General features: G+C 50.1%; 1 protein-coding gene across 3 annotated transcripts in view; it reads left to right on the forward strand.

The window, feature by feature from the left end:
- The first annotated feature begins 1227 nt into the window (after positions 1-1227).
- The window catches only part of Itgal (integrin subunit alpha L), a 36953-nt gene continuing 15741 nt past the window's right edge, over positions 1228-22439 (forward strand). The window contains exons 1-17 of one of the 3 annotated variants that reach the window (XM_038309820.1): positions 1228-1417; positions 2541-2640; positions 4088-4182; positions 4291-4358; positions 5197-5314; positions 5430-5560; positions 6468-6613; positions 10956-11088; positions 11225-11375; positions 12205-12278; positions 12370-12505; positions 16000-16151; positions 16470-16607; positions 17030-17224; positions 17366-17496; positions 20329-20489; positions 20576-20727. In XM_038309820.1, the coding sequence (XP_038165748.1) occupies positions 1363-1417; positions 2541-2640; positions 4088-4182; positions 4291-4358; positions 5197-5314; positions 5430-5560; positions 6468-6613; positions 10956-11088; positions 11225-11375; positions 12205-12278; positions 12370-12505; positions 16000-16151; positions 16470-16607; positions 17030-17224; positions 17366-17496; positions 20329-20489; positions 20576-20727 (2136 nt within the window). In that variant the 5' untranslated portion in view covers positions 1228-1362. Of the gene's footprint in view, positions 1418-2540; positions 2641-4087; positions 4183-4290; positions 4359-5196; positions 5315-5404; positions 5561-6467; positions 6614-10955; positions 11089-11224; positions 11376-12204; positions 12279-12369; positions 12506-15999; positions 16152-16469; positions 16608-17029; positions 17225-17365; positions 17497-20328; positions 20490-20575; positions 20728-22439 lie in introns of those variants that run through there. The other 2 variants (XM_038309830.1, XM_042053999.1) reach the window with 2 other exon arrangements.

The raw sequence follows: 22439 nt of genomic DNA on the forward strand, positions 1-22439 counted from the left end.
AGACAATACAACCTGTCAAAACTGAAACAAAGAGCCGGGCCGTGGTGGTGCATGCCTTTAATCCCAGCACTTGGGAGGCAGAGGCAGGTGGATCTCTGAGTTCGAGGCCAGCCTGGTCTACAAGAGCTAGTTCCAGGACAGGCTCTACAAACTACAGGGAAACCCTGTCTCGAAAAACCAAAAAAAAAAAACAAAACAAAAAAAAAAAAAAAAACCTGAAACAAAGGCCTCATCCATCAAAGTCCAGGATTCTGGGAACATCTCTAAATGTGCTAACCTTGCCTTTTGGCTTCTGTGGTTCCTCCTCTGGCTAGCTGTTCTTGTTGACTGAAGTATGTCAACCCAGGATATGGTTTTTGTGCTTAAACGCTCACCCAGAGAAAGGCTCAGGGCTACCCTGAGATCCCGAGCACCCAGTGTAATCACCGGGCAGCTGATAAAGACTCTCTATTGACTTAAACCCACGTCTGAGCTGTCTTTTCTGGTGATTACCCAACAGCAACACGCATGTCAGGGGCCATGGGGTTTGAATATTTGTGTTTCCCCCAGAATTTATGCTGAAATTTAACTCCAATGCACAGGTATCTAGAGATACGGTCATAAGGAGACAGAAGGGAGAAGGTGCCATTTTTGAGGCAAATGAAAACGTCCCAAGACACGAACTGTTTTGGTCTAATTCAAGCAGACTGCAGAAACTAGACTGATAAATTAATAAATGAGTATTCTCACCAGGTGTGATGGCTCACACCTGTAATCCCAGCACACGGGGCCCGCGGGAAGAAGAGTACTTTGAGCATGCCACTCCGTAGCTGGCCCCAGGCTGTATCTTCTGCATCTTTTAGCACCCACCTTCTTCCTCTGTGGTTCAGCAGCATCACTTGAGGGTTTTTTTTCCCTGAGCAACCCTCTAGAATTTTTGTTTTCTGTTTTGCTTTGTTTTAGATTATAATACCATCACAACACTTCTCCCCTCCCTTATCCAAGCCCTCTATATACCCCTCCCCCTCTATCGCACTTTGAAGAGTCTTCCGGGGCTGAGGCTGCTTAGCTGAAGTAGCAGTCATTTAACCGCCTTGCTGTCTGCTCTCCGACGATGAGAAAATGCAAGTAGGCACAGGAAGTGTATCTAACCTGCTTACACTTCCTCTCTGAACAGAGACGTTTCACAACCCCGGCAGGAGCATACCCCTCCCTCCACCCCCACCCAGTGTCACCAGCCTGGTGGCCCTGAGAAAGTTCCACTGCAAGGGGGCCCCATGCAAGAGGCATCATCATTTCCCTCTTCCACCCTGTCTAGGTTGCCAGAAAATCTCCAGAGCTCTCAGAGCCTGAGGCTGGACCCCAGGTCCCTCCTTGGCGCAGATGAGTTTCCGCACCACCGGCCCCAGACTGTTGCTATTGGGACTCCAGCTCTTTGGTAGGAGATCCAGCAGGGAGGGGAAAAGGGACGTCGTCTGTTGGGAGAAACCAGAAGGCTTCGTAGAACTGAAGCCAGCGAGGAGCCACGCTAAGGGGCGGGTGGCATAGGCGATGTGGGACCGAGGAACCTCAGAGAGATAAGTGGGAACCCACATGAAGTCAAAGTATGTTAGCAAGGAGAGAAGACGGCGAGGAAGGAAGCGGGGTTGGGAGGGGGGATGGTTGGTGGGACCAGGGTCGGGAGGAGAATTTGGGGTTGGGTATTAGCTATCCCTGTAGTTTTAGGCAAGTCTTTCCCTTTCAGAGGCATTGCCTCCCTTCACCTGAATAAATAAGGGTGCCCTCATCCGCAACATCCCGGACACGGTTCTAAGTCTGACTGGAGGGAAAGCTGCACCAGAATTGGCAGTTTCCAGTCTGTGGATGACGCTGTCTGCCTGAGGATGTGTTGAATTCCAAAGGCTCAAGAGATACCTGTGCCTAGTGGGGGAGTTGGGGAGTCTGAGTACAGCTCCCTCCTGGGCACAAGATATGGAGATTTAATGAAACTCATCATTGGGGTTCTCAGGTGCTGGGTTGCAAGACCCCCCTCCCCCCAGAAAAGAGCAGTGTTCGGAGCAGCCACGGGGCCTCAAGGAACCCTTTTTTTTTTTTTTTTTTTTTTTTTTTTGGTTTTTCGAGACAGGGTTTCCCTGTGGTTTCTAGAGCCTGTCCTGGAACTAGCTCTTGTAGACCAGGCTGGCCTCGAACTCAGAGATCCGCCTGCCTCTGCCTCAAGGAACCCTTTTTTGGTCCCTACATGGGAACTTGGTTATTCTCTGCCTGGGGACCCCTTTCCCTGGCTTCTTTCTCATGAGCCTCCGCCTTCTTACCCTTCCTTCTTTGCCAATAGGTCCAAGGGGAAGTTGAGTCCTCGGGGTCTGGGGAGGAGTTGCCCATGCTGTGGGAGACAGGCTATGCCATCTCCTATTCTCCAGTCCAGGCCCTGGAGGGAAATTCCTGGCACCGGGCCCTCTCTGCTTGGGTGTAGGCAGCCTCTGGGTTCAGAGGAAGAGGCCCTGGGGCAGCACGTGGGATGTGGGGTCCAGACAGGAAGCGCTGATTGAGTTTGCTTCCCTCAGCCGAGGCCTGGAGCTATAACCTGGACACGCGGCATGCGCAGAGCTTCTTGGCGCACGCTGGAAGACACTTTGGGTACCGGGTGTTGCAGGTCGGAGATGGGTGAGTTGTTACCTTTTCAGCTCCAGCCCACCACCAGCCGAGTATACAGGGCCATACATCAGCCCCGGGTCACAAAGCCAGGGGTGAGGTGAGGTGGCAGGCCTCACTTCGGCAAGTGTCTGCTAGACGGACTCTGAAACGGGGGAGGGCTCTCCGATACCACAGAATGAGGGGAACGGGCAATGTGCCACATGAGTGTCTAGGACCCTCTCCCCTCCCCTTCCTAAGTCATAACCCAGTTGAGCACATAGTAGGCAAGCTTAGTCATTGATGACTTTGTTGTTGCTGCTGGTGGTGCTGTTTGAACACTAGGTCTGTGCTAGGCAAGCTCTCCATTGCCTCCTCGGGCTTCATTCCCTTGTTTGCTTTGTTTGGAGACACGGTCTGTGGATCAGGCTACTTTTGCACTTGCAGTAGCCGAGTGTGTTCTTGAACTCGCGATCCCCTGGCCTCTACCTCTGGGGTGCTGCGATCACAGGCAGGTGCCAGCAGACCTGGTTTCTTTTAAATTTAGTTTGAGACAGGGTCTCATTAAATTCCCATGGCTAGCTTGGGACTCATTATCCTCCTGCTTCTGCCTCTGAGTAGCAGAGGCTTGTGTTATCTCTTGAGTGGATGGAGAAGTGAATGAAGTTCTAAGGTGTCCACTTGACAGACCACTCTTCGAGGCTGCAAATGGAAAGAATCCTTAATGTTCTAGAATGATGTTACTGGGCTGCTGGGCGAGAGGGGGCATGGAGGAGCTCCCCCGAGGAGTAAGAGCTGCATTGCCTTGGCAGCAAGATTTTCACTTACGGTCATTGTTGGTGTCGGTGTGTGTGTGTACATGAATGCTATAGTGCACGTGTGGAAGTCAGGGCAACCTGCCGAGCCAGTCTCTCCTTCTACCATATGGGACCTGGGGATCAAGTCAAACTCAGGTCGTCAGGCTTGTCTGAGCCGAGCGCCTTTCCCCCACGGAGCTCGCGACAGCCAGTCTTGCGTCACTGTGAAGCACCTGTTTAAGATACATAGCTGGGAGGAGGTGGCATACACCTTTCATTCTAATACTCAGGAGGATTTTTGTGAGTCCAAGGCCAGCCTGGTCTACAGAACTAGTTCTAGGACAGCCAAGGCTACAAAAAGAAACCCTGTCCTTAACAGATAAACAAACAAACAAAACTAAAACCAAAGCTAAAACAAAAAAAGAGCCTGGTGTGGTAGTACACAGCTTTAATCTCAGCACTTGGAAGAGAGAGGAAAGTTGGATGTCTGTGAGTTCAAGACTAGCCTGGTCTACGTAGCAAGTTCTAGGCTAGCCTATATAGTGAAACCCTGTCTCAGAGGAAGGAAGGAAGGAGGGAGGGAAGGAAAGAAGGAAAGAAGGAATGGGTAGGAAATAAGGAAAGAGGGACTGGGTAGGCAAGGGCCCAGGCAACTTCATCTCACAAGTGAAATTCTCCATCAGAGTTGTCGTGGGAGCTCCAGGTGATGGGAACAACACGGGAAGCCTCTATGAGTGTCACTCAAGCAGTCGGTCCTGCCAGCCACTCAGCCTGCATGGTGAGTAAGGAAGGAAGGAGATGGGAAGTGTGACCCCAGGGAAACTGAGGCTGACCCCAACACGCCTGATGACTTGAGTTCCTCCGACTCCCTTTCTGGTGCACACAGGTTTTAACTATACCTCCAAATACCTGGGAATGACCTTAGTGACAGACGCCGCCAACGGAAGCCTTTTGGTAAGAATTTTGCATGGTGCTATCAAGGCCTGGGGAGCTAAGCACTAGAAAAAGAGAAGCCAGGTATAGGGTATAGACCTGTAATCCCAGCCCAGACTATTGTTGTTTTAATTGATACAGGGTCTTGTTATGTAGCCCAGGCTGGCAATCTTGCTTCAGCCTCCTGAGTGCTGAGATTACAGGCACGCGCCTCCGTGCCCCATAGGAGGCAGCGTTTAATTGTAGCAACTACAGTTGAGGCACTGTGCTGGATTCCATGGGGTAAGGCTGTAAGATACAGAGACGAACCAAGGGTCAAAGCCCTGTCTATAAATTGCAGTCTGACGGAAGAGCCAGTGGTTGTAAATGCAGCACTCTCCATTCTAAAAAAGCGAGGCTTTGATCTGGCGAATGAAGGGTGTCTGGTTGGGAGGGGTGGTCCTGGGAATGTGGGATAATGCCCAGGTGTGCACAGGACTGGTGATGAGCTAAGGGGGTTCGATGTCACTCCATAGGCGGTGAGTGAGCATCCATTGTCAGAGAATGCTGGCACTGGGGACATGGAGACCCTTAGGAGCAGAAATGCTTTGCTTTGAAAACCATTTGTGCTGGGCATGGTGGCGCACACCTTTAATCCCAGCACCTGGGAGTCAGAGTCAGGCAGATCTTTGTGAGTTTGAGGCCAGCCTGGTCTACAGAGCGAGTTCCAGAACAGCCAGGATGGCTACAGAGAAACCCTGTCTTGAAAAGAAAGAAAGAGAGAGAGAGAACCATTTGGAGGGAGGGAGTGTTCTCTGGTGATAATGCCAGAAAGATACAACACGAGGGAGCCCTAACTTTTTTCCCTTTGCTGCCTCAGGCCTGTGATCCTGGACTGTCTCGGATATGCGATCAGAACACCTACCTCAGTGGCCAGTGTTACCTCTTTCCCCAGAGTCTGGGGGGACCTATGTTACAAGGGCGTCCTGCTTATCAGGGTAAGGAATTGGAGACCCCGTGGGTGAAAACACCTCTAAGGAGCTGGCTTCCACAGGAACCAGAGCAGCAGGCCAAGCTGTGTCAGTCAGGCCTGTTTGCGTGTGGTCTCTGCAGAATGTATGAAGGGCAATGTCGACCTAGTGTTTCTGTTCGACGGCTCAATGAGCTTGAGTCAAAATGAGTTTGAAAAAATCGTGGACTTCATGAAAGACGTGATGAGGAAACTCAGCAACACCTCCTATCAGGTACCTCCGCACATCGGGAGCCCTAGCTGCAGAGCTTAGATGCCCACCTGGACAGGCTGGAGGGAGGCCTAGTGTGCGTGTGCACGGTTGCACCTATACCTCTGGCAGCAACAAGAGCCAGGAGTCCAAAGCGGCCCAGCTCTCTGTGGCAGGTTTTGTGCCTGTCTTCATCTTTCCTCTCCACTTTCTCTGTAGATGGCCTTCGCCTTCCGTTTCTCTTTAGATTTCCTGGTCTGTAGCAAACTGCCTAATTTGCATGATAAATTTCCAAAGGAGTACTTTAACTTCCTCTTAACTGATTCCTCCTACAAAGTCCCAGTTCTGAAGAGATTCTGACTGACCCAGCTGTCACTGGCATAGCTAACTCTGTCTAGTTTAGGGGCTTCACAGATGTGGTTTCTAGGAGACATCCGGAGACCAAGAGCCCAGCATGCACTTCTGGATAAGAAAGCAGAGCCCGGCAGTGGTGGCGCATGCCTTTAATCCCAGCACTCAGGAGGCAGAGGCAGGCAGATCTCTGTGAGTTCGAGGCTGTCCTTGTCTACATAGTGAATTCCAGGGCAGCCAGGGCTGTTTCACAGAGAAACCCTGTCTTAAAAAAAGAAAGAAAGAAAGAAAGAAAGAAAGAAAGAAAGAAAGAAAGAAAGAAAACAAGCAGAGGTTTTAAAATTATGCTTCTACATCTGTTTATCTTAATTTTCAGGATAATTCGGTGCAGGGATGTGGAGCTGGGTTACTCAGGGTCTGCGGAAGAGGCAGAGACTAGGGCTGGGCAGTTAGCTGAGTGGCAGTGTTTGCCCGGCAATCACAAGGCCCTGGTTTCCACAGCTGGGAGGGAAACGGAGCCTGGAGCAGACCAGTGAGGCAGGACCAGTAACCCCATGCCCTTTCTTCCTTTCCTTCCTAGTTTGCTGCTGTTCAGTTTTCCACAAAGTACAGAATAGAATTTACTTTCTCGGATTATGCTAAAGAGAAGGACCCCGACGTTCTGCTACGCAATGTTACACACATGTGCCTACTGACCAATACCTTTGGTGCCATCAACTACGTAGCGTAAGTTCCCTTTGGAGGAAAGACACGGCAGTGTTAGGTTCATCATTTCTCTGTGAGCATAATGCAGGAAGCCAAGGGGCAGGCGCAGGGTGGCAGCTTTCTGTATACATTCAAGCAGAGGGAAACGTGTGGCTAACCCATGCCCTTACCTGCAGCCTGGGGAGGCTTCTGCAGGAGGACTTCAGGTTTTAGAGGTTAGAGGCCATCCTAGGCTACATCGTAAGACCTTGTCCAAATAAACAAATAAATTAACATTAATAAAAAAAGTAAAAAAAAATGGGCAACTGGAAATATGGCCCAGCAGTTAAAAGATTTGTCTCAGAATAAATAAGGAGCAAAGTTTGGATCCTGACATCCATGTAACAAGCCAAGTACCCAGTACATGCCTGTGACCCCAGTTTTGAAGGAGACAGAGACAGCGGGGTCCTTGCTGGTTTCCAGCCTAGCTAAGAACACATGAGCCCTGGTTCAAGAAGAGACCATGCTGCAAAAGCATGCAGAGAATGACAGAGGAAGAGACACTGTGTCTTCTTATGGCCTCCACACAAGTGCGAGCATGCGCACATACACACACATAAGCCTTTAGGACAATTCCCCCAAGCCTGCCTAGAGCCAGCTGTAAGGGCTTGTAATCCTAGACGTGCAGAGACTGGCGCAGGAAGATCACTGGAGCCCAGGAGTTCAGGGTGAGCTCGGACAATATAGTGAGACCCCCATCTCCAAACACTAAAACAGCAACCGGGTGTGATGTTGCTCGCCTTTAATCTCAGCACCCAGGAAGCAGAGGCAGGAGGATTCTATGAGTTTGAAATCAGCCTGGTCTACGTAGGGAGTTCCAGGACAACCAGGGCTCTGTAGAGAGTCCCTGTCTCAAAAAAACCAAACCAAACAGACAAACAAACAAAAAGTAAAACGGGGGTCAGGGGCTGGAGAGATAGCTCAGCAGGTAAAAGTGAAAGCTTGTGCTTGGTGCTCGATGCCTAGACTCCATATGAAGGTCTGAGGTAGTGGCCCTTGTCCATCATCCCGGCTCTGCAATAGCAAGATGGCAGGAGACAGAAGGACCCCTAGATGTTGTGGGGACAGCCAGCCTGATGACACGGGGCAGCAGCAAATAAGAAAGGCCTGCCTCGAACAAGATGAACACATAAATGTTTTTTAAAACTAAATTAAAAGCAAACCTTTCCCTTGAAACAGTAGACTGTACCGGCAGGGGTGGGTGCTCAGACTGAGGCCTAGAGAGTTCTATAGAGTTCGTGTTCCCATTTCCTCCCACGATCCCCCTGGATGCACACGCAGACTGTGGACAGAGGGAAAGACCCCTACCATTTCACGTTTTTTTCCTCTTTTTCTCTTGTCTGCCACACATGTGTGAGTTGAGTATAAGGTAAACAGCATGCACTGCGCCTTTGAAGACTCTCTGGGTGCTGTCTCTGTCTTCTGGGGCTCATTTGATCTGTGGTGGCCATTCCACTGTCCCTGTAGAGGCTGCAGTGGGGACAAGGTTGAGTCACATTGGCTTGGAGGTTAGCAGTCTCCGTCCCTCAATCCAGATGTGCAAACCTCGATTCCAGTTTCCAGGAGAGAAATGTAGTTAGTTGAGCCTGGTTTGGGTGTTCAAGGCCCACTCAGTTGCGGCCTGGATCTCCTTATAGTGTGGTCAATGAAACAACCTCGGACGCTGGAGTCTCCCCACTGTTGTTTGTCTGAGACAGAGTCTTGCTGTCTAGTCTTGATTGGCTTGGTACTTACTCTGTAGCTCAGGCTTGCCTCAAACTTATGGCAATCTTCCTGCCTCAGTGTGCCTCATGCCGAGATGTCAGGCATACCCACCTTATCCATCTTTGGAAGGGGTTTTCTTAAGGGGAGAGGTCCCCACGGGGTGACCAGATACTCTAAAAGGTGTCACTCATGAGAGATAAATGTGGTCATGAAAATGTGTGTCGCGAACACCGCCTTCTAACTGCCCTGGGTAGCGTCCTGTGCATGAACCAGAACTTTGCCAACTTTTCTGCACGAGACCTGAGAACAGGTCTTGCAGTGTTCTGTCTGTAGGTGGCATCTGTTACCTAGTCTTCGTTGTTTGACTCTGTGTCCTTTCAAGATTAAAAAAAAAAGTTGTTCTTAGCTAGTAGACAAGGACAGGCTGGACATTGCCATCGGAGGGCTTGTTGTCAAGTTCTAGGTCTAAGCATCCATGCCCCTAGATGCTTCTGCTCTCTTGCAGCTTAAAATTTCAGTCGGAGTGAGAAACATTAAAACAAGATAAGTGAGTTATATAACACAGCAGATGTGCACGCTATACAGAAAAGAAAAGCAACATTGTATAGGAAGGTCAGAGCCAGACCTTTGGCAGGGAACAGCGATTTGAGACAGGGAGCCAGGCTTTCTTTCACATAGCCCCAGGCTGGCCTCAAACACACTGTGCACACAAGGCTGGCTTTGAGCTCCTGATCTTCCTGCCTCCCTCTCTCCAGTGCTAGGATTACAGGCATGCACCACTATGCCCAGCTAGAGAGGGGTCCTACAGATAAGACTTCCTGGATGTGCGGACCTGAGCCGTACAGACCCAGAGGAAGCTCTCCGTCACTGTCACATACACGAGACCACGAACCTATAAAGAGAAAGGCTGTTTAGGTTTCGGCATCTTATGTGTGTTGTGGGATTGGAACCCAGGGCTTCATCGTATAGAGCAGCATGCTACCTCTAAGTTCCCACCATTGCCCACTTTCGGGAGCTTCAGTCCAGGCTCTCCAGCTTTGGGCACAGCAGCACACCGTGGTTGGAGAGCACGGTGGAAAGAAACCGCTCACCTAATGACTTGGGTGTCAAGGAGGGAGAGAGGAAGGAGTCAGGGTCCTGCTATTCCCTTCAATGACTCCCGAGACCTCTCATTAAGTTTCACTTCCTAAGAGTTCCTTCAGCTGCCAGTAGTGCCACACTCAGGAGACCAAGCCTTGGGGAGGACATGGAATGTTCTAGAAGAACCAAATGTGGTGGCACATGCCTCTAATGTCAGCACTCAGGAGGCAGAGGGATTGTCACAAGCTCTGAGACAGTCTGAACTGTATAGTTCCCCGTCAGCTTGGGCTACGTAGGGAGTGTCAGGTCAGCCTGAACTGCATAGGGACTTTAGGCAGCTGGCCTTTATGTAGTGCAACCCTGTCTCAGAAAGAGTGTGGGCGAGACAGCTCAGTGGGTCAGGATGTGTGCTGCTTTTGGAGAGGACCCAAACTCAGTTCTCAGCACTCACACTGGGCAGCTTGTGACTTCAGCTCCAAGAGCCCCAAGGCCTCCTCTTCTGGCCTCTGCAGGCATCTGCTCTCATGAGCACATGCTCCACAGACACACGTGAATCACCTAATTAGACTCAGACTAAAGATTGTGAAGAAAGAAAAGGGAACCAGGCTGTCTATATGGTTGGAGAGAAGAAGGAAGAGGGGATCCTGCGGAAGATGCACTCAGGCCTGGGGGCAGGAGTTCAGATCGGCGAGGCCGAGTCTGTAGTTAGGTGTTGGCTTCCCCAAACACAGAAGCAATGGTCTGATGTGTGTTCATTTGTGCTTCCTTTGTTTTTGGAGATATAGTCTCCTTTTTGCAGCCCAGGCTGACTCCTAACTCACCATCCTCCTGCTTTGACCTCCCAAGTCCTGGAATCAAAGGCATCAACCATGGCACCCAAATCTGATTTATATTCTTGAAAAGACCCTTCTTGGGTTGAGTGTTGTGGCACATGGCAGTACTCTAGAGGTGGAGGCAGGTGGATTTCTGGAAGTTCGAGGCCAGTCTAGTCTACATAAGTTCCAGACCAGCCAGAACTACACAGTAGTGAGACCCTATCTCAAATATAGACAAATATAAAAAGAAAGAAAACCGTTCTTCTGCTTTAGCAGAGCAGAAGGCAGCCGGGCATTGTGGGGAAGGAGAAGCGACTGATAGATTGCTTACTTGGGAAAAGAGACTCCAATTCTCTCTGGCCACGGAGTCCTCTTCCCCAGAGGAATTTCACGGAGACAAACACCTATAGCTGACTAAAGTGTCGTCATGCGATCAGAATGAAGGGTGGCCAAACCCAGAGTCACCTCTTCCTCAAACTTCCCCACAGCTACACGTGAACTCTGAGACATACCTCTGGGCTACCCAGAACAGTCCAGAGGGAGAGGGTGGCCAAAGGTTGGGGTAGGGGCTTAGGGGAACACTTGAAAGCTTAGAACACCTGCTTGGTAGATTGGAGAAAGGCTTTTGTTTGGTTGACTGGGCAATGATTTGGTGAGCAGTGGGGGCAGGAAGCCTTGGGGTCTGCTTTGAGAGGAATCTGACATGTCCCTTCCTTGGTACACAGGACAAATGTGTTCAAAGAAGAGTCTGGTGCCCGGCCAGATGCTACCAAGGTGCTTATCATCATCACAGATGGGGAGGCTACTGATAACGGGAACATCACTGCCGCCCGAGACATCACCCGCTACATCATTGGGGTATGGTCCCCAGGCCCATGCTGTCTCCCCTCTCTGAGCCACAGGCTCCTTCCTCACTGTGCCAAGGTCTTCTGACTGGTAGAAAGCTGGTCAGAGATTTTGGGGGTGCTCCAGCCCTCCATTGCCTCCCTCACAGGTAGGAAGGCATTTTAGGAACACGAGAAGTCAGGAGAGTCTTCACATATTTGCCTCAGAACCCGCAAGTGATTTTGTCAAGATTCTAGACACATTTGAGAAGCTCAAGGACCTGTTTGATGATCTGCAGAACAGGATCTACGCAATTGAGGGTGAGTCCTAGACCCTGGCAGCAGGTGGGGAGGAAGGCCTGGAGAGATGGCTCACCCCACTGTCACTGATTGTGGGCCCCACATGACGTAAGATGGGCCACCTGGCAGGAACCAGGGTGAGGAGCCCGCAGGCACTCTTTCCCGACCTAGAATAAGAGGAGGGTTTGGGTGATGTCAGCAGATGGAGGACTGAAAGCGGGGACATTTCTCCAGGCAGCCAGGCGTGCTTGTAGGAACTGGGATCCACAGGGAAGTTCCCCATGTGTGGATGTGGCCTCAGTGTCCGCCTCAGAGGGAGACAGGGTCTACGATCCTTGCTGCCTCTTACCTGCTGTTTGACCTCAGACAGGTCTCTTTCTTCTTTATATATATAAATTTTATTTTAGGCCTGGCTGTCCTGGAACTCACTGTGTAGACCAGGCTGGCTTCAAACAAAGATCCGCCTGCCTCTGCCTCCCGTGTAGTGGGACTAAAGGCGTGCGCCACCATTCCTGACTCAACATACAGTACATGCCAATCGTCCCTCACCTCATTCTCTAATCCTTCCCAACCCGCCCATCACCAACCTCCTCTCAATTTCTAGTCCTTATTAGAAACAAAACAAAACAAAAACCCCAGAAAACTAATACAGTGAGTTCAATTAGTGCTGCCTGTATGCACGCAGGCGTGGGGCCGTCCACTGTGCTGTCAGACCCTTGAGAAACAATGATTCCTTGACACTCGAGTTTATGCTTTCTGCCTTGTCCCGAGGTCCATGTTGTGGCTCTTGCTCGCTGTGCCCACAAATCCCTCTCTCCTCAGTGTTCCTTGGGTCTGCTTTGTCCCGCAGGCACGAACTTACAGGACAGGACCTCCTTTACCATGGAACTCTCCTCCAGCGGGATCAGCGCAGACCTCAGCAAGGTGCACAGTGATGAGCTGAGGGGGGCTGTGGGGGTGACATGGGCTCAGCTGCCTCAGGGTGACACTCACCCTGTTCCTCTCCTTCCCCAAGCAGGGCCATGCAGTTGTGGGAGCAGTTGGAGCCAAGGACTGGGCTGGAGGCTTTCTGGACCTCAACAAAGACTTGCAGAATGCCACATTTGTTGGGAATGAACCACTGACCTCAGATATGAGAGACGGCTACCTGGGTGAGCGCCTTGCTCTGGAAAGCAGCTCAGACTAGCTTTCAAAATAACAGCAGAAACTAACTTTTTTAACTTACTTTTTCTTTCTTTCCTTTTTGAGGGAGAGAAAGGTTTGAGGCGGGGTCTGACCTAGTCCGAGATGGCCTGGACTCACTGCAAGCCCGTTACTTTGGCTTCCCAAATGCTAGATTATAGGTGTGAACATTTGCTTTTGAGATAAACTGTTAGGTACTCTAGGGTAGACTGCAACTGCCATAGGGCGTGTGTGGAGGTCAGAGGACAACTTGCAAGAGTTGGTTCTTTTTTCTGCCATGTGTGTCCCAGCGGCGGAACTCAGATAGCTCATCAGCTTTGGTGGCAACAGCCTTTTCTTGCTGAGCCATCTCAGCAATCCAGTTTGTTGTTGTTCTTTCGAGACAGGGTTTCTCTGTGGCTTTGGAGCCTGTCCTGGAACTTGCTCTTGTAGACCAGGCATGTCTCGAACTCACAGAAATCCGCCTGCCTCTGCCTCCCAAGTGCTGGGATTAAAGGCGTGCGCCACCCCCCGCCTGGCTAAGTTTTATTTAATTTCAAGAGTTCTTCTCAGCAGGGCATGATGATGGCACAGGCCCATAATCTCAGCACTTTGGGAGACTGACCCAAGAAGACTGGGTGTTCAGAAGCCATCATGACATGAACAGAGAGATTCTGTTTCAGAATGAAGGTGGGGGTTGGGGGAAACTGGGAGAGAACTCAAAGATTAACAGTGTTTGTTGCTCATGCTGAGGACAAGAGCTGAGTTCCTAGCCGCTCACACCACCTGTAAGGCCACCTCAGGGAGTCTGTTACCCTCTTTTGGCCACCCAGGGTTCACACAAACTCTCTTTTTCTCACGGTTGCACTCATGCACATAAATACATTTGAAAAATTATGCTAAGCTACCAGGCAGTGATGGAGCATATCTTTAATCCTAGCACTTGGGAGGCAAAGGCAGGCAAACCTGAGGCTAGTCAGGTCTGCAGAGTGAGTTCCAGGACAGTCAGGGCTACACAGAGAATCCCCCTGCCCCTGCAAAAAAAAAAGTCATACTAAGCACATAGAAAAAAAAATGTGTTGCCAGGCAGTGGTGGCGCACGCCTTTAATCCCAGCACTCGGGAAGCAGAAGCAGGAGGATCTCTGTGAGTTCGAGGCCAGCCTGGTCTACAAGAGCTAGTTCCAGGACAGGCACCAAAAGATACAGAGAAACCCTGTCTCGAAAATTAAAAAAAAAAAATGTGTCTGTTTGGTCACAGTTGCCAGGGGTCTAACCCTGAACAACTCCAGGCTGCTGGTCCATCTGAGGAGCTCTTCCCAGGCTACCCCAGGGCCGTACCCTGATGCTCTTCAGTTGACTCCGTATGGTCGACCTTTCCTCTCTCTTGCTGTCCTTCTGATGTTAGCTCTCACTAGCGGGTACAAAGCTCTTACATCTCTGGTCTTATCTGTGGTCTTATCTGATTCTCAGAACCACTTCCATGCAGCTGGTGCTGTTCCTTTTTTTTTTCTTTTTAAAAGATTATAAACAGACTGAGAGGCATGGAGTGATTTTCACTGGGTCACACAGCTAGGAAGTCACAGCCCTGGTATCCAAGCCTCCTCACTGACTCCCAAGGGCATTCTTCAGGCTTGCTCATCAATACATTCCCTGGACAGGGATGAGATTCAGTCTCTTTGCCCTCCTTTCCCATGCTTTTGTTTTCAGCTGTTCTGCAAAAAGAATTGAATAGACTCTTGAACCATACTTACTTCTGGTTTTGGCGGGGGGGGGGGTGGTGGTGACAGAGTTTCCCACCTGGAACTCACTGTGTAGAACAAGTTGGCCTCAAACTCAAAGACACCCTTGCCTCTGCCTCCCATGTGCTGGGGTTAAAGTGCCTGGCTCCATATCTACTTTTATTTATTTATTGTGACAACACCCAGAGCAGCAGCTGGGGAGCACGTGCCTTCTTCTTCCTGCCAAAACTTCTCAAGGTTTGATCTTGGCCCCAGCAGTGGCTCTGAGGTCTTCTCGGCCTGTTTGATCCGGCCTTGCCATCCACAGTGCACAAGCATTTTCTGTCCTCTTCACAGTGGTCAGGGGAGCTGGGTGACGGTGTTTTCCTGTGGTGCTCTTCTGCCTCCAGAGCCGCCGCAGTTTGGGCCACCAGAAAGTGGGTGACGTGGTCATCTTTGATTGGCTGTGGATGTCTTTCAGTGTTGCTTGTGGTTTCAGCTTTGGGAGGGATGGGGTTTCTTTTTTCATTTTTGGTGGTGTCTTGGTGAAAAGATTTTTGTTTTTGAGACATGTATATTGTATTGTATGAGCATAGGTTTGTCTGCATGTATGTCTGTGTACTACTACATGCATGCAGTGCCCTTGGAGGTCAGAAGAGGGAGTCTTATGCCCTGGAACTGTGAGCCACCGCAGTAGTGGGAGTCAAACCTGGGTCAAAAAAAAAAAAAAAAATCAGCTGGTGTTCAGCTGTCTGGCCCTAAAAAGGGTTTTGAAATAACATGTTTAAACATAGGTGTTTCTCAAATGTTCTTCCCTTCCCTTCCTTCTGATGTGAGTAGCTGGGACTGAGAGGGAACCAGCAGATTCCCTGAATAGAATGTTGAGTACATGTGTCCACCTGCACATCACCCCTTTATTTCCAATATGCGCAAACTTTGCCAGGGTTTCTCCGTGTAGCCTTGGCTGTCTAGAACTTGCTCTGGGAGACCAGGCTGGCCTCAAACTCAGAGATCCACCTGCCTGTAGCTCCCAAGTGCTAGATCAAAGGCATGCGCCACCTCACAAGGCTCTTTGCCTTCTTCTGAAGATATTGTGTGAGTTACTTCTGGCCATGACTAGATCCCTGACAAAACAACAGGGAGGAAGGGGTCGGTTTGGGAAAGCATGGTGGCAGGAGTGTGAGGTGGCTGGTCACAATTCATCTGTGAAAATTAGATTACTATTTTTCTTTCAGTCCTGGAACTCAGTGTGAAATGGTACTGGCCATAGCAGGGTGGGATTCCCCTACTTCATTAGACCTTGTGGGAAGGGTGGGAGAAATGGCTCAGTGATTTAGAGCACTGGCTGCTCTCACAGAGGACTGGGGTTTGATTCCCAGCACCCACATGGTGGCCTACAACCATCTGTAACACCAATTTCAAGGGATCTGGCACTCTCTTCTGGTCTTCGTGGTTGTTAGGTATACACACGAGACACATACATACATACTGGTAAAGCACTCATATACAGGCAATAAAATAAGTTGTGCTTCAGCCGACATTCTGTGTCCATGGGCACATGACTGGCTATTCCCGGTTAGCAGGTCGTCCACAACTGAGAGGTTCTGGGGTGGTAAAGCTGTTCAGTGCATATGGCCGCCCCTCTCAGGCAAACGGTCTCGCGGCTCTTCCCATGTATCTCTGTTGTAAGCCCAGTGTCGTGGGCTCTCCTTCCGCCAGCAGCCTTTGTGCTTCTAACTCTGATCCCTCACCCGTGTCTCCTTAGGTTACACCGTGGCCTGGCTGCCCTCCCACAGCTCCACGTCACTCCTGGCTGTGGGTGCCCCGCGATACCAGCACGTGGGACAGGTGCTGATCTTCCAAGCCCCTCAAGCTGGAGGACATTGGAGTCAGACCCAGAAACTCGAAGGGATTCAGGTGAGAGTGACCGGAAGGGCATCTGCCAGTGCAGCGTGTCCTGCACACACCGTGTAGTGTGGGGTGAATCATGCTTGCTGCTTAGAACAGCCTCTGTTTCTCTGCCTTAAGACACTGACCCTCCAGGGGCCCAGCTCGGTCTTAATTCACATGAGCTCAAGGGTGGAACCTAGAGCCGCTCGTGCTTTTGAGGTGGCGGGGTCTGGGGCGGGGTCTGGGGAGGGGGAGGTGGACATGGTGCAGCTGAGAGCTGGGAGGGGACCTGCACCTCCTGCTGGCCCTGCTGACTCTTCCTCAGATGCCTTCCTGTCCCCACAGATTGGATCTTATTTTGGTGGGGAACTATGTAGCATTGACTTGGACCAGGATGGTGAGACAGAGCTATTGCTGATTGGAGCACCTCTGTTCTATGGGGAGCAGAGAGGAGGCCGAGTGTTCATTTACCAGGGAAGAAAGGTGAGAACCAGGGCTCCCAATGAGGCAGGGAAGGGCAGGTCAGGGGGTGAGGTGGCAAGGAGGGAAGCTCTGCTCAGCTTTGGGTTATTCTGAAGGGTTTCTCCTTCGCCATGCCAATCAAACCCTTTAAACAGCAAAGAGCTGCTGACACTCCTTGTGGTGTATTGTACAAGGCCTGGTGCCAAGCGTCTTGTATGCATGGCCTCATTTCATTGTGTGCATGTCTCCTAAGCACCTATGAGCCTTATGTTACAGATGTGCGCACAGAAACAAACGAGGCTATCAGTGTGATGGCGTCATTGCGATGCTTTGAGGGACTTGGTCACACCTTTCTTATTTTGTGCTCGTCAATGTATTGACCGCAATGCCACGTTCTGGAAGTTTGCTGGGGTTAAGAGATGACCCATCTCCTTCCCCTGAAGGTGTTCAGCATAGTCTCAGAGCTGCAGGGTGACCCTGGCTACCCACTTGGGCGGTTTGGAGCTGCCATAGCTGCCCTGACAGACATCAATGGGGATGGGCTGACGGATGTGGCCGTGGGAGCCCCTCTGGAGGAGCAGGGAGCTGTGTATATCTTCAATGGGCAGCCCGGAGGGCTCAGTCCCCAGCCAAGCCAGGTAAGGTACCCTGCCTGCCCATCAGACTGGGATCCCATGTGCCTTGAAACCTCCAAGCTCGTGGTCCAGTCTGAGCCTTGACTTGGTTTCCTGCACCTAGCCTCTCCCAGCTCACCGTCCATTTCTCTCCATCTCTCCCAGAGAATACAAGGAACCCAGGTGGCCCCAGGAATCCAGTGGTTTGGTCGCTCCATCCATGGGGTGAAGGACCTCGGAGGGGACAGGCTGACAGACGTAGTTGTAGGAGCTGAGGGCCGGGTGATTGTGCTGAGGTAAGACGGGCTTCCCGAGTCACCCCAATCAGTGTGCAGCTCTCTTCCTCCCTGGAGCCTCGGGGCACTATACCCCAGCCCTCAGGGCTAGCCCTCCTTCATGGTTTCCTACAAGTTCAGTAGCTGATACTCAGAGACAGAGAAGGGAATTGAACCCAAGTCTCTCTGGTCCTAAATTCATTATATGATGTTAAAATCTGCTGACTTGGGTTCTTGGAACCCAAGTTTCTACATTTTTGAAGCAGTGGTGACATTTCCTGCTCTGTTAGTACCGGGTACAAAGAATAGATATTATCACAGGTTATGTCTTTGAAAATTATGCTCGTGTGTGTGTGGTGTGTGTGTGTGTGAGTGTGTGTGTGTGTGTGTGTGTGTGTGTTTACTCTCATGCATATCCCACACACATGTGGGGATCAGGGCACAACTCTTGGGAGTTAGTTCTCTCCTTCCACTTTGTGGATCCCAGGGATTAAACTCAGGCTTCTTTACGCTCTGACCCTTCTTGCTGGCTTCCTTTTTGCTTTTGTGGCAGTGCTGGGGATGGAAACCAGACCTGAGCAGACGAGGAAGTATTCTATCTGCACCCCTCCCCCCCAGCCTGGTTGCCAAACCTTTTGTTTTGTTTTTATATGTGGATTTTGTTCTGTCTTTTCAATACAGATTCACAATGGAGTACAGACTGGCTTACAGCTCAGTCTGGTAGCCGAGGCTGTCCTGAGGTCAAGGTCTTTGTGCCTCTACCTCCCTTTGCCAGGATTACAGGGCTGTACCACTGTGCTCAGCATCTGCTGTATCTTGAACATTGGGTCAGACACTGGGCCCCTGTTGGGGTCTGATGTTAGCCCAGACTATAAATTATTTTTCTGGACCAGACACCAACATAAACTATATCTCTCTGGACAGGCGTGGAGGTGCAGGAATAAAGACACAACTCACATGGCTTTATCGGAAGGGAGATTCTCTATGATCCCTCATGAAATCCTGAGTTCACAACCTGAAGAATTCCTCTCATTTATTCTCCAAACAGCCTTATATATCAAAACATAAACTGAGGGGTAAAATCATTAGCATTTTGTTTCCTAGGTAACCAGGTGAATGGCTTTTGGTCACATCCCACATCGACCTGTGCTTACTATCACGTCTTCCTGGTCTGTATGCTAGCTGTCACTGTCATGTAGGCTAAATTAGCACCTCTTTTTAGGCATCTTCCAAATTACAAAGACAGAGCAGAACAACATCCTGACCTTTTGTTAGGTTAGCGACAGCCTGTCTAAAAGGTTACGTGACCACCTCAGGTGTGGCCTATGGCTTCAGAGCCTGGCTGCCATACAGTTGGACGGCTGAGGGCTACAAGGAGATGAGCGGGCTCCTGTAAGGCAGTCAGTAGCAGGGGCAGCCAAGTGCAGATCTCTGGGGGGCTGGCGTTGGAGCTGAGCACTGAAAGATGGGACTGTGTAGACTGGCAGAAGCCTAGGTTAAGAGCTCTATAGAAATCCCAGCATGTGCCCAGTCATGAGGAAGGTGGGAGGCTGACAGGAAGGAGGGCAAGTGTGGCTGGAATGTGCTTGTCCCGGGGCACTGTGCAAGGAAATAAAACTACTGAGACAGGTGATAAATACATCATGGGTAATAAAAAGCTTGAAATTTATTCTGAATATTACATGGCATGACCATGTCTACATAGTGATTTCCAGGCCAACCAGGGCCTACATAGTAAGAACTTGTCTTAATCTACCCATCCATTTGTCCATCCATCCATCCATCTGTCTGTCCGTCCATCCATCTCTAATAGACAATGGGTACAGTCTTTAATACCACAAACCCCAGCATAGAACCCATCACTGTATCACGTGACATAAGTGGTTCTCTCTCTCTCTCTCTCTCTCTCTCTCTCTCTCTCTTTCTCTCCCCTCTCTCCCTCTTAGGATCTCAATAGCCTAGGCTGTGGTCTTTCTGTCTCATGCTTACCAGTACCAGAAATGTAGGTGTGTGCTACTGCACCCTCGGATTTCTCTTGTTCTCTTTCTCTTTTTAAAAACCATGTATGTATGTATGTATGTATGTATGTATGTATGTATGTATGTGTGTATGCAGGTGTGCACTTAGGGGATGTCAGAGGACAACTAAAGGGAGTCAGCTTTCTCTTCCACCATGTAGGTTCTTGAGACTGAACCCAGGTGATCTAGCTTGGTAGCAAGTGCCTTCACCAGCTAAGCCACATCATTGACACCCTTTTGAAAATTATGCTTATTTGACTGTTTGTGGTGACACCCTCTTTTAATCCCAACACTTGGGAGGCAGAGGCAGGATCTTTCTGAGTTCAAGTTCAGCCTGGTCTACAGAGCAGTTTCCAGGCCAGCCAAGGACATATAGTGAAACCTTGTCTCAAAAACAAGAAATGATGTTTATTTACTTACTTATGTGTTATATAAGTGTGTGTATGTGTTTGTGTGTGTGCGCGTGTGTGCGCTCACATTCACACATGTGCCACGGCATGCATGTTGTAGAGGTCAGAGGACAGTTTGTAGGCCTCTGCTCTGTTTCTACCATGTGGGTCCTGGGGACCCAATCTTGTCATTGGCTTGATGGCTGCCGCCTTTACCCTGCTGAGCTGTCATCTCACTGGCCCTGGCTTCTCTTTCTGCAAAGATCATTTCTTTATGGAAGAGTGGGTCACGTGGCCAGTGAACTGGGGACGCTGTAGCTGTCACTGCTGCTGTTACTGAGGGACTTCTGACGGTGACAGGGAAAGACAGTCCTCTGTCCTCTGCTGGACAGAGCTCCCAAATGTGGGTGCGTCCAGGGAGAGACTTACGGTTTTCTGCTCTGCAGCTCGAGGCCGGTGGTGGACGTTATCACTGAGATGTCCTTCTCCCCAAACGAAATCCCGGTGCATGAGGTGGAGTGCTCCTTCTCAGCCAGTGAGGAGCGGAAGGAAGGAGTCAAGCTCAAGGTGTGCTTCCAGATCCAGGCCCTCACGCCTCAGTTTCAAGGTCAGCGCCATCCTCCTGCCCCCAGAAGAGCTCCCGGCATTGGGAGGATGCCCCATCATTCCACTCTCTCCCTCCTTCGTGTCCAGGTAGCCTGCTTGCCAACCTTAGCTACACTCTGCAGCTGGATGGCCACCGGATGAGGAGCCGAGGTCTGTTCTCGGGAGGGAGCCACAAGCTCAGCGGGAACACACCTGTCACCCCCGAGAAAACCTGCAAGGACTTCTGGTTTCACTTCCCGGTAAGGGAGCTGTTGTTCTGGGAAGGACTGACCGCAGAGAGAAGCAATGAGCGTACAGGCTTAGCTCTGTCACCATACAGCTGTGACAGTGACATTGACATCTTTGTTTGTTTTGCTTTTGTTTTTCTTCGAGACAGGGTTTCTCTGTGTAGTCCTGGCTGTCCTGGCACTCGTTCTGTAGACCAGGCTGGCCTCATTCACAAAGATTCATCAGCCTCTGCTGGGATTTTTGTTTTTTCAAAAGTTTATTTGTATATGTATTTTATGAGTGCTCTACCTGCGTGCGCGCCTGCACGTCAGAAGAGGCACCAAATCCATTCCCGGTGGTTGGCAGCCGTGATGTTGATGCTGGGAGCTGCGTCCAGGGTCTCTGGAAGAGTAGCCAGAGCTCTTAACCCTTGACCCATATCACCAGCCGTTGGCCAATTTTTTTTTTTAAAAAAAATGTTATTTTGGACAGTTGCTGAAAGGTCCAAATGGAGTTGGCTTGTTGCTTGTGTTTCTTTTCTGGGGTGTCAAACTCACAGAACCAGAATTATTACCCAGATGGTCGGCACCCACCCTGAACGGTTCTCCACTCCCAGTATAGATTTGTTTCTGACCAGTACTGTGTCCCTCTGCTCCTCGCACCCCACCCCTTTTAACTCTGGAAACTTAAAACATAAATTTGCCCAAGAGGACAGCAATATGGCGTGGGGGACCTTGAGCTTTGGGTCTGGGTCTGTGGGTTCTTGACTCTATTGCTCTCAGTTCTAATCTGAAGACAATCATGGCAGTTTTTAGAGCTCTTCCCTTCATTCTGAACAGCGAATGATTGTGCCTACCTCTCAAACTGAGAGCCTACCTAGTGTTCCGGCCACTAGTAACGACAAAAGGCTGATGTACCGACTCCGGAGTCAAAGAAGGAATAGCCTAATTGCTCTGGAATATTTTTGCATGAAATTTGATAATGACTGTCTAGAATACATAAGTACATAATATATGTTACTAAATAAATGTGTATGTATAACGTGTATATTATACACCTATATTATGTATGTGTACATATTTATGTATATGGGTGTTTTGCCTGTATGTATATCTCTGTACCACTTACATGTGTGGTGCCCGAGCAAGACTGAAGGCATCGAATCTCCTAGGTTTGGAGTTACAGATAGTTGGGAGCCATCTGTGGGTGCTGAGAATCAAACCTGGGTTCTCTGGAAGAGCAGTCAGTACTCTTAACCACTGAGCCATCTTTCAGCTCCCTAAAGCAATCTTTGAAAAAAATCATTTGAAAAAGGTCTCACTCTGTAGCCCAGGCTGGCCTGGAGCACTAGGTAATCCTCCTGCCTCAACCTCTGAAGTCCTGGTATTACGAGCATGAACCACCACACCTGGGTCAATTTAATAATGGTGTCTTAGTTACTTTTTTATTGCTATGAAGCGACACCATGGCAGGGAGCGTGGCAGCAGGCAGGCACGGAGCTGGAGCAGCTGCCAGTTTGCATCTGACCAACAAGCAAGAGGCAGAGATAGCGGGAATTACATGGACTTTTGAAACCTCAAAGCCCACCCTCAGTGACACACCTCCTTCAACAAAGTCACACCTCTTAATCCTTCCCAAACAACACCACCAACTGGAGACAAACTATCCAAACATATGGGCCTATGGGGACATTCTCGTTCAAACCACCACAAGTGGCTCAAGGGCTTCCATTACAACCCTGTGG

The sequence above is a fragment of the Arvicola amphibius genome, chromosome 1 (genome assembly GCF_903992535.2).
Source record: "Arvicola amphibius chromosome 1, mArvAmp1.2, whole genome shotgun sequence".
NCBI lineage: Eukaryota > Metazoa > Chordata > Mammalia > Rodentia > Cricetidae > Arvicola > Arvicola amphibius.